The sequence below is a fragment of the Pecten maximus genome, chromosome 18 (genome assembly GCF_902652985.1).
Source record: "Pecten maximus chromosome 18, xPecMax1.1, whole genome shotgun sequence".
Taxonomy (NCBI): Eukaryota; Metazoa; Mollusca; class Bivalvia; order Pectinida; family Pectinidae; genus Pecten; species Pecten maximus.
Genome location: NC_047032.1, coordinates 25,137,819 through 25,156,307, shown reverse-complemented (window position 1 = coordinate 25,156,307; position 18,489 = coordinate 25,137,819). Strand labels below are relative to the sequence as shown.

The 18,489-nt window shown below is 34.7% G+C and overlaps 1 protein-coding gene across 1 annotated transcript in view; it reads right to left on the bottom strand.

The window, feature by feature from the left end:
• Window positions 1-620: 620 nt before the first annotated feature.
• The window catches only part of LOC117316441 (solute carrier organic anion transporter family member 4A1-like), an 88,277-nt gene continuing 70,408 nt past the window's right edge, over window positions 621-18,489 (bottom strand). The window contains exons 6-11 of the mRNA XM_033871025.1: window positions 12,474-12,563; window positions 10,409-10,613; window positions 9,965-10,124; window positions 9,200-9,366; window positions 7,335-7,399; window positions 621-6,034 (exon numbers count right to left, since the gene is read on the bottom strand). Of these exons, the coding sequence (XP_033726916.1) occupies window positions 5,109-6,034; window positions 7,335-7,399; window positions 9,200-9,366; window positions 9,965-10,124; window positions 10,409-10,613; window positions 12,474-12,563 (1,613 nt within the window). The 3' untranslated portion in view covers window positions 621-5,108. The remainder of the gene's footprint in view (window positions 6,035-7,334; window positions 7,400-9,199; window positions 9,367-9,964; window positions 10,125-10,408; window positions 10,614-12,473; window positions 12,564-18,489) is intronic.

Sequence of the window (18,489 nt, the reverse complement as noted above, 5' to 3'; positions counted from 1 at the left end):
AATATAAATTCCCGTCATATAGTTGTTGGGATGATGGAAGCCTACAGTTAGCGTCTTTATGCTCTGTGATACCATTGGAGACCAGTATCATATATGTTAATACATAGCATTATTACATGTACTTACCGCTCTTCTGAAATCCTATTATGTAATATACTGTTTGTATTGTATGAGTATGCATGTTTCATATCATATTATCCACTTGCCCCTTCGTGGGCCCACTTTATGGTTTGATAAAAAAATTGAAAATTTGAATTAATACTATCTAATATTGTGAATTGTAAATTACTGGAATGATGATGTTTGCCCATTCAGATTTTGACATTTATTTCGGTCTGTGTCGTGTTTTGGTCACTTTTCTTAGCATCACTGAAGAGTCATAGAAGGTTCTACTGTGTCTAGCTCTTAGTTGGCTCTAAAATGTGCTTATAATTTGTTTTTTCTTCCAGGTGGAGGTTTTAAAAAAACAAGCACACTAGAATTATGTGTATATAAATTACTCCAACTTATGTATGCTAGCATTTAATTCTACCCACGAAATAGGATCTACACGTCAGACGCACCATGGCATAAGCCAATCGGTCCTTCGGACTAGATGATCTAAAAACAAACTACGAAACACCATTTTGCGTAAAATTTATTTTACAAATTTTCATATTATATTAGCACTACTAACATGTGTACAGTGATCACATGATAAGTTTCAAATAAATGCACAGTTATAATACAGCTTGTTATAATCCTCACGTACATCATACACACCAGTATATCACAGATACGTTTGATATGGTGACTTAGAGGTAACTTATCATCAATAAATCGGTGAAACTCGACCTACATCAACAAACAATTTTACAATAAAATCAATAATTTAAAATGGTGAAACTTCAACAACCAAGAAAACAGTTACACGGCGTAAGCTCGACAGATATTGGTGTGACGTTGTAAATGAAAGTCTAACAATATTATCTGTATGTTTTACTCGATATTGTAATTGGTGTGACGTTGTAAATGAAAGTAAACAATATTATCTGGAGGCTAACTTTACATTCAGAACTTTGATGTATAAGAGAGACTTGACGATATTGTACATGAGAAAACTCATCAGTCACGACAAATGATTAATGCAAATGAGAAAACTTGAAACCTAATGATGATTACATCGAAGAATTGTTAAATAGTGAATGCATTGATTTACATAGTCGACAATTCGTGAAATTGGTTTACACTGAAAATTCGCCACTTAAAGTATTCATTTATTTTGAACACTAGACATTATATGCAATTACAGTGTATCATATAATATAAATAGCTGACCTAGACAATCAATTTTATGATAAAGTCTTTAAAATTGTTTGCAGGGAAAACTCGACAAATTCGACATTCCATCATTCAATTAAAACTGGTCAAGATAAAGCTAAAATTTAAAAGACAAAACTACATACTTATTTTGTTTTAAAATGACATCATCTGTCTTGAAATAATCAATTTAGTACTTCCATCATTAGACGGTTTATGCAAATAAGTTTGGTTCCGATTTCAACAGTTTAAATACATTATTTCACACTGAAAACACAAAAATCTTCACAAACTACATCACATTGAAATTCAACATTCCTACGACATTGATAATTTGATAGACAATGCTATCACAACACTTTAAGATATAATACTACTGACAGTGTATACTCTTCTAGTAACAGAAATGCATTAAATGGCACGATAGTGTGGAAATATAATTAATACCAAGAGGAGAAAAATACAACACACGCATTATGGTTGTTTATAATCATAAGACCGATAGTCACGCGTGTACCAATTACACAGGTGGACTACGATCAGACTTCTTCAGGACCCAGTTGTTCAAAAGGTGATTAGCTTAATCACTTGATTAGTGAAAATTACATTTCTCATTTGTTGCAAAACCTGTGAGTATATCATCTTTAAACAATGCCAGTTGGAAGAAAATTAAGAATTACAGAATTTCATAAAGTTTTGTCCAGCTAGTTCGACCAGAAATTATCAATTCAGGATTTGAAAAATGTTGTTAAAATATGATTATCTTACACTTGAACAACTGGGCCCAGGATGCAATTAATTATTTACTAACGTTATATCTTAAGACTACAAAGGAACTTTTGGGGAGCGGTAACAGTGTAATGTAATTTTGGTATTGTTCGGAATATACAACAGTCTCTTCTCGTTTTTAATTGATCCTATCTTATTTGCCCCCGAAATATATCGAATATATAGCACCGTTAACTCTCATCGGTAAAAATGTCAGTAAAATATCGTAGACGTAATGATCCATAGCAAAATCTCAACATTCTGGACGTCATGGCTAAATAACAGGTAAAACTAAACACTTTAGACACAGAAATTAACAGGGAATATCTGGACGTGAAGGGTTCATAAAAACAACGCGAAAATCAGAGTATATTTAGTTTAACAATAGATTGATGAAAAATTAATATACCTCGCTAAACAACCGATATTTAACAGTCTATACTCATGGGTTTAATTTTAGATGCATTGTTAATTTGTTTCCCACTACGGCGGTTTTATCAGTTAAGCTATCAACGTATCCATGGAAATCTAGGCATTAATTAACAAGAAATTGACCTGTAAAGACGTGTGTTTGAGAACCAAATCTCAAATATCAATGCATATTTTTACAGCTAACAAAGTACAAACTTACATAGATGGTATTGTTCATATTATTCACCAATTATGATACAGTATCATTAGGCTTCCAACTTGAAGATATTGCAACCCCGGTCTCAGTTTCTAATTGACGATATCACCCACCGGTTCTTAGAGATTAGCGATTGTAAAAAATGAATATGAAAACTTAGCTCAATGGTGTACCTGTTAGTCTCCATTTTAACTCTTCATTGTGTTCATTAATGGACAAACAAACATAATATGATACGCACACTTCAGCTTACAAAATATCTCTGCTCTCGATGGAGTTGACCAAATCATATCTTCATAATAATATGACAAAAACAAATAAAAAATGTTGTATATGGCTAGAGTGATATTCTTGATACACTTATTACAATAAATAAAATTAGTTGTCATGTCATTTTGACGTCAGAAGTTATATGGAAATTTTTAATTACTATAATGAAAAGGTGTTAATGACGACCGTACGAGTCACGTGATATTTTCTTTATTCCTTGAATTTATCGAGGGACAAAATCGAAGGGAGATCAAATCGAAGGGAAATAAAAGTTCTGACACCGGATTAATCAACGTCCTCCACTTATTTTTTCACATTCAATTTTCATTGGATTTAAGGAAAACATCAGATAACTTTTTCTTTTGTTATGCTTTTCTATCGACAATTTTAACCTAAATATTTCCCCAAAGTTAAAATATCTTGTATAACTATAATACCTATGTATTACAGTGCAATGTTCGTCATGTTTACAGGTGGAAGTTCGTCATGTTTTACAGGTGGAAAGTTCGTCATGTTTTACAGGTAGAAAGTTCGTCATGTTTTACAGGTGGAAAGTTCGTCATGTTTTATAGGTGAAATGTTCGTCATGTTTTACAGGTAGAATGTTCGTCATGTTTTACAGGTGGAAAGTTCGTCATGTTTTACAGGTGAAATGTTCGTCATGTTTTACAGGTAGAATGTTCGTCATGTTTTACAGGTGGAAGTTCGTCATGTTTTACCGGTGGAAGTTCGTCATGTTTTACGGGTGGAAGTTCGTCATGTTTTACAGGTGAAATGTTTGTCATGTTTTACCGGTGGAAGTTCGTAATGTTTTACAGGTGAAATGTTTGTCATGTTTTACCGGTGGAAGTTCGTCATGTTTTACAGGTGAAATGTTTGTCATGTTTTACCGGTGAAAGTTCGTCATGTTTTACCGGTGGAAGTTCGTCATGTTTTACCGGTGGAAGTTCGTCATGTTTTACAGGTAGAATGTTTGTCATGTTTTACAGGTGGAAAGTTCGTCATGTTTTACAGGTGGAAGTTCGTCATGTTTTACCGGTGGAAGTTCGTCATGTTTTACAGGTAGAATGTTTGTCATGTTTTACCGGTGGAAGTTCGTCATGTTTTACAGGTGAAATGTTTGTCATGTTTTACCGGTGAAAGTTCGTCATGTTTTACCGGTGGAAGTTCGTCATGTTTTACCGGTGGAAGTTCGTCATGTTTTACAGGTAGAATGTTTGTCATGTTTTACAGGTGGAAAGTTCGTCATGTTTTACAGGTGGAAGTTCGTCATGTTTTACCGGTGGAAGTTCGTCATGTTTTACAGGTAGAATGTTTGTCATGTTTTACCGGTGGAAGTTCGTCATGTTTTACAGGTAGAATGTTTGTCATGTTTTACCGGTGGAAGTTCGTCATGTTTTACAGGTGAAATGTTTGTCATGGTTTACCGGTGGAAGTTCGTCATGTTTTACAGGTGAAATGTTTGTCATGTTTTACCGGTGAAATGTTCGTCATGGTTTACCGGTGGAAGTTTGTCATGTTTTACCGGTGAAATGTTCGTCATGGTTTACCGGTGGAAGTTCGTCATGGTTTACCGGTGGAAGTTCGTCATGTTTTACAGGTGAAATGTTTGTCATGTTTTACCGGTGAAATGTTCGTCATGGTTTACCGGTGGAAGTTCGTCATGTTTTACCGGTGAAATGTTCGTCATGGTTTACCGGTGGAAGTTCGTCATGTTTTACCGGTGGAATATTTGGTCACGTCTTCCCCATCCCACTCATATAAGCAGCAAGGTCAATGACAGGTGACACTGGTTTTTTCGTAGGCATTGTCTTCCAATTGTTATCACATATTATCACCTAGGAATTTAAAAATGATATAAAGCACTTTGATTTCACCACCTGTCCTGTAGCTTTATTTGCAAGTAGGGTAGAAGCATGCGTCATAAGGTCAATAAACGGTTATCACCGAGACACCGAGAGAAACATAATGAAATACTATTATTTAAAGCGACATCCTTAGAAGGCTGGCCCATTCAAAAACGAGATTCGAACATTCACCTTCAAATGAACAAAAAGTTTCCCTGCCTGACATAGGTATACATCCCCTGATACGCAAATATATGACTTTGTCTCTTTATGAATTATTATGACAACTAACTTCTTCAGAGCACTTCAACTTCACACAGATTTTCTGTATTAATGACATCATTGTTTTTATATTTTTTGAAGAATTCCTCGACATCGTCTACATCCTCTATATTCATCGTTGCTTCTCTTTTAGATTTCCCTGCATGGTCATCAATAGAGTTATCGTCACTGTCATCATTGCCCTGTAGCGACTCTCTGTTGTTTTCTAAGGACACCTCGTCAGATTTATCACTCTCTTGTGACTGGTAGCCAATGTCTTCTTTTGAGCTTTCGTCGTTTTGGAAGAAATTATTCCTTATTATACCATTTTGTGTTGGTCTAGTTTTATCTGGTTTTGCATCTGTTTCTTCATTGTCAATTTCAGCTTCTCTAGCCGATGACCGGGTTTCATCTATACTATCTTTTTCACTTTCAAAGTTTTGACTACTTCTACTTTCGTTATCAACATTCTCACTTTCATAATCTGTACTTATAGACATATTTTCAGCTACATTTATCATCACTTCATTTTGTTTGGTCATATCCGGTTTTTCAAATGTTTTCCCTGACACTTCTGGATGTTTAGATTCATCAACGGCAACAACATTTTCGGTGTCCGTATAATTAAAAATTTCCCTCTCCGTCAACCGTCTCATTCGGACACCGTTTACAATATGTGAATCTATATCCGGTGTACTATTGAAGTCACTTCCGTCGTCTGCAACTTTTCCTTTACCAGTGACGTCACTCTCGGTATCTGATGGGGACTTGTACACAAGTAAGGCAAACAGAAGGAACAGAAGGGATAGAGCTCTACCCACGACGGTTATGGCAAGAAAATGATAGCTTAACTTCTCGTTGTCGTACAGAATACACGAGCCCTCGTCACCACAGTCATCCTGCCAGTAAACACAAGCCATGTCTATCAGCTTCCCGAACAGGATGGGCCCCGGAATAAAGCCTACAAGTAGCATGGATACTATTGTGTTATCAAGCGAAATATATACAATATTTGGACAAATGATATATACTCTACAATACCACGATAACAATGTATTTTATAGGGAAATATAATACAAAGAGATGGACTAGGAAGACATACTCTACAATACCACGATAACAATGTATTTTATAGGGAAATATAATACAAAGAGATGGACTAGGAAGACATACTCTACAATACCACGATAACAATGTATTTTATAGGGAAATATAATACAAAGAGATGGACTAGGAAGACATACTCTACAATACCACGGATAACAATGTATTTTATAGAGAAATATAATACAAAGAGATGGACTAGGACGACATACTCTACAATACCACGGATAACAATGTATTTTATAGAGAAATATAATACAAAGAGATGGACTAGGAAGACATACTCTACAATACCACGATAACAATGTATTTTATAGGGAAATATAATACAAAGAGATGGACTAGGAAGACATACTCTACAATACCACGGATAACAATGTATTTTATAGAGAAATATAATACAAAGAGATGGACTAGGACGACATACTCTACAATACCACGGATAACAATGTATTTTATAGGGAAATATAATACAAAGAGATGGACTAGGAAGACATACTCTACAATACCACGATAACAATGTATTTTATAGGGAAATATAATACAAAGAGATGGACTAGGAAGGCATACTCTACAATACCACGATAACAATGTATTTTATAGGGAAATATAATACAAAGAGATGGACTAGGAAGGCATACTCTACAATACCACGATAACAATGTATTTTATAGAGAAATATAATACAAAGAGATGGACTAGGAAGACATACTCTACAATACCACGGATAACAATGTATTTTATAGGGAAATATAATACAAAGAGATGGACTAGGGATTAAAAATAGAATTGATACATGAATTAGATTGTAAAATGTTAGACCAGAGATCAATTCCAAATAGATATCCAAAATATATCTCAAAATTTCAAACGAGTCTTTAGCGACGTTATCCTCAAATAACAGTTTATAATATTTTACATTCAATGAGCTTCTTCAAAATAAAAACCTACAAACTTGGTTATTACCCATTGTATACAGTAAACCTACCTATATACAAAATGTACTTGGTTATTACCATTATATACCGTAAACCTACCTATATACTTGGTTATTACCATTATATACCGTAAACCTACCTATATACTTGGTTATTACCATTATATACCGTAAACCTACCTATATACTTGGTTATTACCATTATATACTGAAAACCTACCTAAACATTTGGCTATTACCCATTGTATACCCAGACCAAACGTCCTCTGTTTCGTGGGAATGCATCTGAAATTGAGGAAAAATATTTAGGATGGATACACCATCAGTAAACACAGTAGAATATTCACTATACAAAAAATAGGCAAACATGATGGTACAATAGCAGCCTCTGTATCAGTAACCATAAAATATTAGGACCATAAAAAATTACTAAACTTAAAACATACAGATTGTAACTCACCATCAACATAACTAGACTTTAACCATACAATTTTATTCACCATCAAACATTACTGACCATCAACCATTACTGACCATAAAACATTACTGACCATCAAACATTACTGACCATTAAACATTACTGACCATAAAACATTACTAACCATAAAACATTACTGACCATAAAACATTACTGACCATAAAACATTATTAACCAACAAACATTACTGACCATAAAACATTATTGACCAACAAACATTACTGACCTTCAAACATTACTGACCATCAAACATTACTGACCATAAAACATTACTGACCATAAAACATTATTAACCAACAAACATTACTGACCATAAAACATTATTGACCAACAAACATTACTGACCATAAAACATTACTGACCATCAAACATTACTGACCATCAAACATTACTGACAATCAAACATTACTGAACTTCAAACATTACTGACAATCAAACATTACTGACCATTATTTATCGGCGAGGGAAGATAATGTTCTCGAGGGGAAACAATCCTCCATATTCCCCTCAGACAAGGGCACTATTTATTTTATTATACCGAATAGAAAAATTTTCTAGTGAAAAAATCTGTTTTATCTGGTACAGTTCTCTTTATCTATGTAAAACTACACTGTTGCGTTTGTAAGAATTGTCTCCCTTCTCAATGTTCAGGATTTTCCGTAAGAAACAATCGTGCGTTTTCGGGCGGAGCGGGGAACATTGCAATATCCCACGGCAATGTTGACCGCTGTTTCTGACACTGCATATTGTTTCAGGTCATGTGATTAGGAATTGACCAATAATAAGGCGAGAATCTTACATAAGGTATAATAACAAACATTACTGACCATCAAACATTACTTACACTGTTAACGTTATCGAAACCAATGAATTATACTACATTTGTATGTTTCTACTACACTTATCAGAAAATAATGACATTTGACCGATTCGATTATTACCATTCCTATCTAAACGTAGTACATTGTGTATCTGAAATCTGTCAAATCAAATAACATTATGCAATCTAACATATCACTTGTGTTTTCAAAATTCTTACCAAAACAGTATTTCACATTCTCAAAAATCATCAAAATACAGGAGTTTACAATCTCCATATATTTGTGTAAAAATGGTTCTATCAGCACAATTTCTACTTTTAGAAAATCGAAGGTATAAGCTAGCAGGCTGAAAACATATGAACACACACAAATCACATCGTGTATTACAATGTTGCCAAAGTAGCAACAATGTTGGCCGAGTCGATCGATTCTGTTCTCTATATTCTGGGGTTGACAAGGCAGATCAGAGTAGGGCAGAATTTGTGTACAAAGGCAGACATTTTGTCATTTACTCAACAAAGTCATGTGACGGGTTTTTTTAATCGAGTACCCGGTATTAATCAATGAGACGATTCGATTGTTGATAAAAACTTTCTGATGTAGAGGTAACCCCAACTGCCGGTTATTGTCATGGTAATGAACAAGAACGCATGACGCGTTACGTACCTGACCGAGGCGGTGAGTGAACGCATGACGTTATTTATACCTGAACGAGACGGTGAGGTAAATCATGACGTCATACGTACCTGAGAGGGGTAGTGAGGGAAGGCATGACGTCATACGTACCTGAGAGAGGCGGTGAGAGAAGGCATTGTCATACAGAATGAGAAGAACATGTTTAACACAATGAAGACCATGTATACAGGTAGGTATTGGCACGAACTCTCGCACGTGCCTAACGTAGCATCCACACTTCCTACAACATTTCCCACACAGCTGCAGTTGTTATATTCCTGTAATCAAAATGTCAAATCAAGTAGTTAGAAATTGAATTTTCTTAATTTTTTCTCTTTCAGGAAAATGTTTGGTATTTTCCCCGATTGTAGCTCCCGGGGAAAATATATCCGTTGTCAAAAGGATGTCTATAACCACGGAGTCCATTCGAACAAGAATTACCGATATGGACACCACAGTTTAAATAGTTTGACTTCCACTGACCTGAATGACGTACATACTCAGTAATTGTTCAAAAAATGTTACTCACAAGTTGACCAACACTATTTACGTCATATCGATTTTATGTGTCTTTAAATCACAGGGATATGACACAAATTCCCAACCTAATATCATATCAAATGTATAAATATATATACATACAGACTATGGGTTGGGAATGCCTGCCAGTTCCCTGTGCTGTAAACAACACTTTGCAAGAACAGTTGAAGTTGAAGGAATTTCTTTTGGCTGACAAAGATTTATATAGTCTACGTTTTATGATTAATACCTTGCTGTACAAAATGGCGAAGCAGACACAATGAAACAATTTAGTCTTAACTACCCGAACACCAACACTTATCTCTTTCGATTACATGTAGAAATTATTTCATTTACCCATGGTTCCTCGTTCTGAGAAACGACTGCACATCCGGCAAAGCAAGGTGAGAAGTAGGTGATACCATCCTTGCCACAGACAGGGTTTAAATTGTCCCGGACGCAATTACAACTGGAGTGACAGCTATCGTTCTTAAAGGTCCCCGAGAATACAAAGACACTACAAAATATAGAACAGAACGTATCTTACACAAAACGCCCACTAGAACAAAATACGTCCGCGAGAACACAAAACGCCCACTAGAACAAAATACGTCCGCGAGAACACAAAACGTCCGCGAGAACACAAAATTGACATGAAAAATTATCTCAGACAAGCATCGTTTTGATGGTTATATATAAAACTTTCAAACATGCGTTTCTTCAAACAGATATTTATTTCAATATAATGAACAAGAATTCTAAATAAATATTTTTTTCTGCCATGTTTATAAGGTAACAAACCTTTTTGTTAAGTCGCCATATGCTACGTTGATGCCGGCGAATGGTACTCTGGAACAATTTGCTATAAATATAAGGGAAGTGAGCAGAGCCATTCCGAGAAGTGCTAAGCTGAGTTTCAGGATCCCTCGGATTTGTAGGTTAAACCGCTCCACTATATATCCGCCTAAGAATGTCCCACCTGCTCCAGCGCAAATAGCAGAGGCACCTGTCAGAACATCAATATCCGGTTATAATATATACAATGACAGTCCCGTCCGGTTATAATATATACAATGACAGTCCCGTCCGGTTATAATATATACAATGACAGTCCCGTCCGGTTATAATGTATATAACAATGACAGTCCCGTCCGGTTATAATGTATATAACAATGACAGTCCCGTCCGGTTATAATATATACAATGACATTCCCGTCCGGTTATAATGTATATAACAATGACAGTCCCGTCCGGTTATAATGTATATAACAATGACAGTCCCGTCCGGTTATAATGTATATAACAATGACAGTCCCGTCCGGTTATAATGTATATAACAATGACAGTCCCGTCCGGTTATAATGTATATAACAATGACAGTCCCGTCCGGTTATAATGTATATAACAATGACAGTCCCGTCCGGTTATAATGTATATAACAATGACAGTCCCGTCCGGTTATAATATATATAACAATGACATTCCCGTCCGGTTATAATATATACAATGACAGTCCCGTCCGGTTATAATGTATATAACAATGACAGTCCCGTCCGGTTATAATGTATATAACAATGACAGTCCCGTCCGGTTATAATATATATAACAATGACATTCCCGTCCGGTTATAATGTCTATAACAACGACAGTCCCGTCCGGTTATAATATATATAACAATGACATTCCCGTCCGGTTATAATATATATAACAATGATAGTCCCGTCCGGTTATAATATATATAACAGTGACAGTCCCGTCCGGTTATAATGTATATAACAATGACAGTCCCGTCCGGTTATAATGTATATAAAAATGACAGTCCCGTCCGGTTATAATGTATATAACAATGACAGTCCCGTCCGGTTATAATATATACAATGACAGTCCCGTCCGGTTATAATGTATATAACAATGACAGTCCCGTCCGGTTATAATATATACAATGACATTCCCGTCCGGTTATAATATAACAATGACAGTCCCGTCCGGTTATAATATATATAACAATGACAGTCCCGTCCGGTTATAATATATACAATGACATTCCCGTCCGGTTATAATGTATTTAACAATGACAGTCCCGTCCGGTTATAATGTATATAACAATGACAGCCCGTCCGGTTATAATGTATATAACAATGACATTCCCGTCCGGTTATAATGTATATAACAATGACAGTCCCGTCCGGTTATAATGTATTTAACAATGACAGTCCCGTCCGGTTATAATGTATATGACAATGACAGTCCCGTCCGGTTATAGTGTATATAACAATGACAGTCCCGTCCGGTTATAATATATATAACAATGACAGTCCCGTCCGGTTATAATATATATAACAATGACAGTCCCGTCCGGTTATAATGTATATAACAATGACAGTCCCGTCCGGTTATAATGTATATAACAATGACAGTCCCGTCCGGTTATAATGTATATGACAATGACAGTCCCGTCCGGTTATAGTGTATATAACATTGACAGTCCCGTCCGGTTATAATATATATAACAATGACAGTCCCGTCCGGTTATAATGTATATAACAATGACAGTCCCGTCCGGTTATAATGTATATAACAATGACAGTCCCGTCCGGTTATAATGTATATAACAATGACAGTCCCGTCCGGTTATAATGAAAGCGGATGATCATTTTATACTGAAAACGTTCATTCACACAATGAACGCGAATTATCATTTTATACCGAAAACGTTCATTCACACAATGAACATGAATCCACACAGTTAACATGAATCCACACAGTTAACAGGAATCCAGACAACAAACAGGAATCACAACTTCACACCAAAACCGTTCATCCACACTATGATTTCACAATTACACGATGACGGAAGTACACTTACCAACGTAAAGGGCGGCTGCTGATGATGACAACCCAAACTGGATTTCAAAGAATTTTGGCAAAAATGTGGCGAAACCAGCCAACAGAAACCCTAAAATAGAAATGACACTTTATTGGCTTGATTGAGGTTAATATTCGTGATAACAGGAACCACGTTCTGAGACGACCCCCAAATTAACATGGTTTTCAATCAACGTCCTAACTTTATGACACAATCACCAAATATCACCGTTATTTACATTATAGGGAACAACCAACCAATTGAAAAAATAGACTTTTGAAACATCCCCTGTGTACAGAAAGTTGAGTCAGGGATAAAATGTCTGGCAGCCACTGATTGGCCAGTATGTTATGAAGTAACAAAATAGATATGTAGCCTGATAGGTAACTATCCATAAGAAATGTTGATATAAATTTTGTAAGTCCGATTGAAATTTTCCCCAAAAGTTCAGGTAATAATAATAAACAGGTAAACATGTCAGATATCTGAGAATTTTTACTGCGAAATTCACCCATTTTCAAAATGGCTACGCAGGAAAAAATTTGAGTTGAAGGACCCAACTTTTTTTTTGATTACGTGTTATAATATGATACCCTAAACTTTTGTTATAAACCATAATGGCCATATTGAATTCAAGAATTTTAATGATATACTCCAAAACGTAAACATTAAAGTCTATGGAAAAACAATTGGTTGGTTGGTCCCTATAAGATAACCTGAGAATGACGGGATGGTCGACACGAAACTATACGTGATTTACCGTGAAGGCTACCCATGAAACAGTTAACATGGTCAGTACCAACATCGAGTAACTGTAAAATGTCTCATTAGCTCGTCTCTACATGTATATGTTTGCAGCGTCATTTCTGTTTGTACATATCCTGTGTGCCTTTTCTCCAAACCTTTGAGATCGCAGGCGACATACAGTGTTTGCCGTAACCTGTATACCACGATTTTATAATATAAACGTGTTTGAAATAAAATATTGAAAGTTGTGAGCTTTGTTAAATCGTGGGGTTAATGCACAACCACATCCAGGGCTAGACGATGAAGCTTTTAAAACACCTTTTAAGCTCTAATGTGCCTTACTCTCGGTTTGTATCCAACGTTGATAATATACCGTGTCTTTTATACAATAATGTATTAACTTGATAAACCACACACAATAAAAAGTATAAAAGACTACTTATAAAGACAATTTGCTGCCGATTTGAATATACACTTTATATAAAGACGGTACGTAATTATCACAAAAACACTATTGTTACAAAAAGGCGAGTTGACCTTGAACATAAAGATATTGAAATAATTTGGATAGAAGTCCATGTTGAGTCTCATAAAATTCTATTAGGTTGTATTTATAGGCCTGAAATGTCTGTCAGCTATTTGGATACCTTAGATTCTATTCTGGAAAGAGCAGTAGACACAAATTTAAATATAGTATTGACAGGTGACCTGAATGTTAATATGCTAAACTTACAACCTCACAGTCATCTCGGCAGATTAATAACAAAATTTAACTTCAATAGCTTTGTAAATGATCCTACTAGGATAACTGCAACTACATCAACCTCTATAGATGTTGTCTTTTCTAATAATCATAATTTGGTAAAAAATGTAGTTGTAACTCCTCCTATTTGTAGTGACCATTGTGTTATTAAATTTAATGTCTCATGTAATGTGTTTAAACTAAAATCTTATCAGAAACAAATATTGATCTATCATGAAGCTGACTTTGAAAAAAATGAATAGGACTTTGAGTTTAATAGATTGGGAATTATTATCAGAATCACATAATAGTAATGAATTTAATGATGTTTTGTGTGATGCTATCAATGAACAAATATCAGAATGTATCCCTAGTAAACTAATAACAGTTAGACCTAGTGATGAAAAATGGGTCACAAATGAAGTTAAATTAAAAATAAGACAAAGGAATAGGGTACATAAGAAAGCAAAAATAAGTAATCTACCAGCCCATTGGGAAAACTATAGGAAAGTCAGGAATGACACCATTACTCTTATACGAGAATCAAAGAAAAAATTATTGGTAATTTACAAAAATCTTTAGCAAACAAAAACACAACTCCTAGCAACTGGTGGAAAATAGCTAAGAATGTACTTAATATAAACATTAAGTCAAGCTCTATCCCTCCTCTTAAATTTGAAGATTCTTTTATTCAACATCCCTTTGATAAAGCGGAATGTCTGAATAAATACTTCACATCCATATCTACTTCTTCAGAAAATCTTGAGCCTGTTCCTGACATTGAAATAAACCTTCCACATTCTTTAGAAAATATAACAAATACCCAACAGGACACTAGTGATCAACTTCTTCTTAATAGCGATAAGCCACCTGGTCCTGATGGTATGATTCCTAAAATCATCAAGAAACTTGAACCTTCTATCACCCTTCCTCTTACTTTACTCTTTAATAAAACTATTTAAACAGGAGTTATCCCCCTTCGCTGGAAAACTGCAAACATAAATGCTATTTATAAAGGAAAGGGGTCGGTTAATCATATGTCTAATTATAGGCCTATTTCTATTACATCTTGTTTAAGTAAAATAATAGAAAAAATAATCTTTAAATACTTGTATAATTATTTGAAAGAACACAATATTATCACTAAACATCAATCTGGGTTTATTTGAAAGAACACAATATTATCACTAAACATCAATCTGGGTTTGTGCCAAATGATTCAACTGTTAACCAACTGTTATCTATTTATCATACTATTGTACAAAGCCTTGATCAATATAAAGAACTTAGATTTGTTTTCTGTGACATAAGCAAGGCGTTTGATCGTGTTTGGCATGACGGACTTTTACATAAATTACAACTTTATGGTATTAAGGGGAAACTGCTATTTTGGTTTAAAGATTTGTTATATGATCGAAAGCAAAGGGTACAAGCTGAGGGATTAATCTCTACATTCAGGTCTGTAAATGCAGGCGTACCCCAGGGCTCGGTCTTCGGTCCAATGTTGTTTTTACTTTATATAAATGATTTAGTTGACTGTGTTACCAATGTTATTAAGCTGTTTGCTGATGACACATCACTGTACGCTATAACAGATGATGATCCTAATCAATTAGCTGGGCAATTAACAGATTATTTAACTAATATTAAGAACTGGGCCACCAAATGGGATATCAAGTTCAACCCAAATAAAACTGAATCTGTTATTTTTTCTAAAAAACCAAATTCTACTCATCCAAAGATATATTTTTATAATGAGCCAGTAATTGTTACCCATACTCATAAACATTTAGTCCTTACATTCAGTGAAGATGCTAGATGGAATGATCACATTAATGACATTTTTCAAAAAGCTAGTAAAAGGTTAAATATTTTAAGGATCATGAAACATCAGCTGGATAGAAAATCATTAAATACTATTTACATTTCTTATATCAGACCAATACTGGAATATGCTGATGTGGTATGGGACAATTGCCCATAAAACTTAAAAGATCTCTTAGAATCTGTCAAACTTGATGCTGCTAGGATAATAACAGGATTGCGTAGAGGTACCTCACATCATATTATGTACAAAGAATTAGGATGGGTAATATTAGAAAGTAGAAGAAAACAACACAAACTGCTGTTGATGTACAAAATTCTCCATAATGAATCACCAGATTATTTGAATGATATTGTTGAACCCTATCTCAATGATCCAACCCTATCTGGATATCCACTTGGATCAGTTAGACTATTTGATCCACCTTTATGCAGAACAATTAATTATTTTAATAGTTTCTTTCCTTCCATGTTTAATGAATTCAATAACATTGCTTCTAGTCTAGGAAATGTTCACTCTATATATCAGTTTAAAAACATTAATCTCTCAGCACCATATCCCAAATTCAAATACTACTGATGTTTTCAAACTATTACGAAATCGAGAGATGAACATTCTTCTCTGTCAGCTAAGAAATAATGCTAGCAATCTTAACTTCGACCTCTTCCAAGATCATCTATCCGATTCACCTATGTGTTCTTGTAATGCTAGTATTGGAACTGCATACCACTTCTTCTTTGAATGCACTAGATATAATGATATACGTATCATTCTCTGTCAAAATACTACACAAGTCATTCATCACGACCACTTACTACTAGATGTTTTTCTCAACGGCTGTGAAAATTGTAATGAAACTGAAAATTTAGCTATTCTCTCTGCAGTATCTAAATACATTTCTGATTCAAAAAGATTTAAATTTCATACTTGATAACTTATAACCATATTGGTATAGTACATATAATTTAATTTTGTATGAAACACGCATTCTCATTGGCTGAAATAATTTTGTTATACCTCCATAACAAAATTTTTGACGTTGCGAAATGTAACGTCATTTTTGATTGGCTGATGACGTTGCGTAATAATTTATCACAGAAAAGAGTTCGACAAAGAAAGTGAAATATCTTGGTGTGTATAAGACGAAATTAAATTATAAGAATTAACATTAATTATTTTTTCTGTTATACAGTCATAACATAAAAAACTGAAGTGTACTCTCTTCATAAACCGCTTCGCGGTTTATTTAGAGTACACTCCAGTTTTTTCTGTTATGACTGTATAACAGAAAAAAATAATTGATGTTAATCCTTAAATACAAAATGTACATGTATGTAAGCATGTTATGATATAAAAGACATACTTATATTTATTATTATCTACTATTTATTATTATTTCCTTTAACAAAATATGTATGTGTAGTGAGATATAAATAAAAATGATGCACATTTTGTATATTGTGATATACTAGTAGTAATGAATGAATATTTACAAAGATGGTATATATATTGATATCATGAAACTTGTACCATATAATTTAATGCTACTTACTGCAACCAATTTCTACCTTCATGTAAATATTGTGAGGCAGCTCCTGTTAAATACCATTCTCAGTCAAATAATCATTTCAAACTTTATATTTAACCTTTAACCCAAACAATATAAACTATCTGGTGATATGGAATTTCTAAATTTCATCAGTGGATGGCCAGTGTGATGATGAAATGGACTATGTAGCCTGTATCTGTTGGGATAAGGAAATTCAATATCATCAGATGTTTATTCCATACAGTTTGTATGTTAAATCTTATTCAATTAGGATATAAATGCCTATTCTGTCTTTTTGCTTTAAATAACGTTTTACGTATTTTAAAAGGTTAGAGTATTCTCTTCATAAAACAAAATTAATACTAATCTAATGGAGCTGCCTCTTTGTTAAGCATTGAGATTGTAATATGTAATGTGTTATATTATGTCCATGTTTGTACCATTGTGTATGTTACTGTTTTGGGAGAGGACTTATATTGGCTTTACCTGCTGTCCAATCCTATTGTCATTATGTGTCAATAAAATGTTTTGAAATTGAAATTGAAGTGTAACAATGCATAATCCAAACATAAAGTGCTAAATAATGAACGATTAGGCAAACTCAAGGTATCCGAAACAAGCAGATAACAAATTCAGCATGTTAAAGATGTGCTTTAAAATGACGAAATTCATAATTGTGTATAGAACAATTCCTCCCATTACCGTTAAGTATGACGTCACTATCAATATAACAGCACTCAATATGGTACCCCAGGTCCACCAACTACTATAACACGGCGGACTACTATAACACGGCGGACTACTATAACACGGCGGACTACTGTAACACGGCGGACTACTATAACACGGCCCACTACTGTAACACGGCGGACTACTATAACACGGCCCACTACTATAACACGGCGGACTACTATAACACGGCGGACTACTAGAACAAGGCGGACTACAATAACACGGCGGACTACTATAACACGGCGGACTACTATAACACGGCGGACTACTATAACACGGCGGACTACTGTAACACGGCGGACTACTATAACACGGCGGACTACTGTAACAGGGCGGACTACTATAACACGGCGGACTACTATAACACGGCCCACTACTGTAACACGGCGGACTACTATAACACGGCGGACTACTATAACAC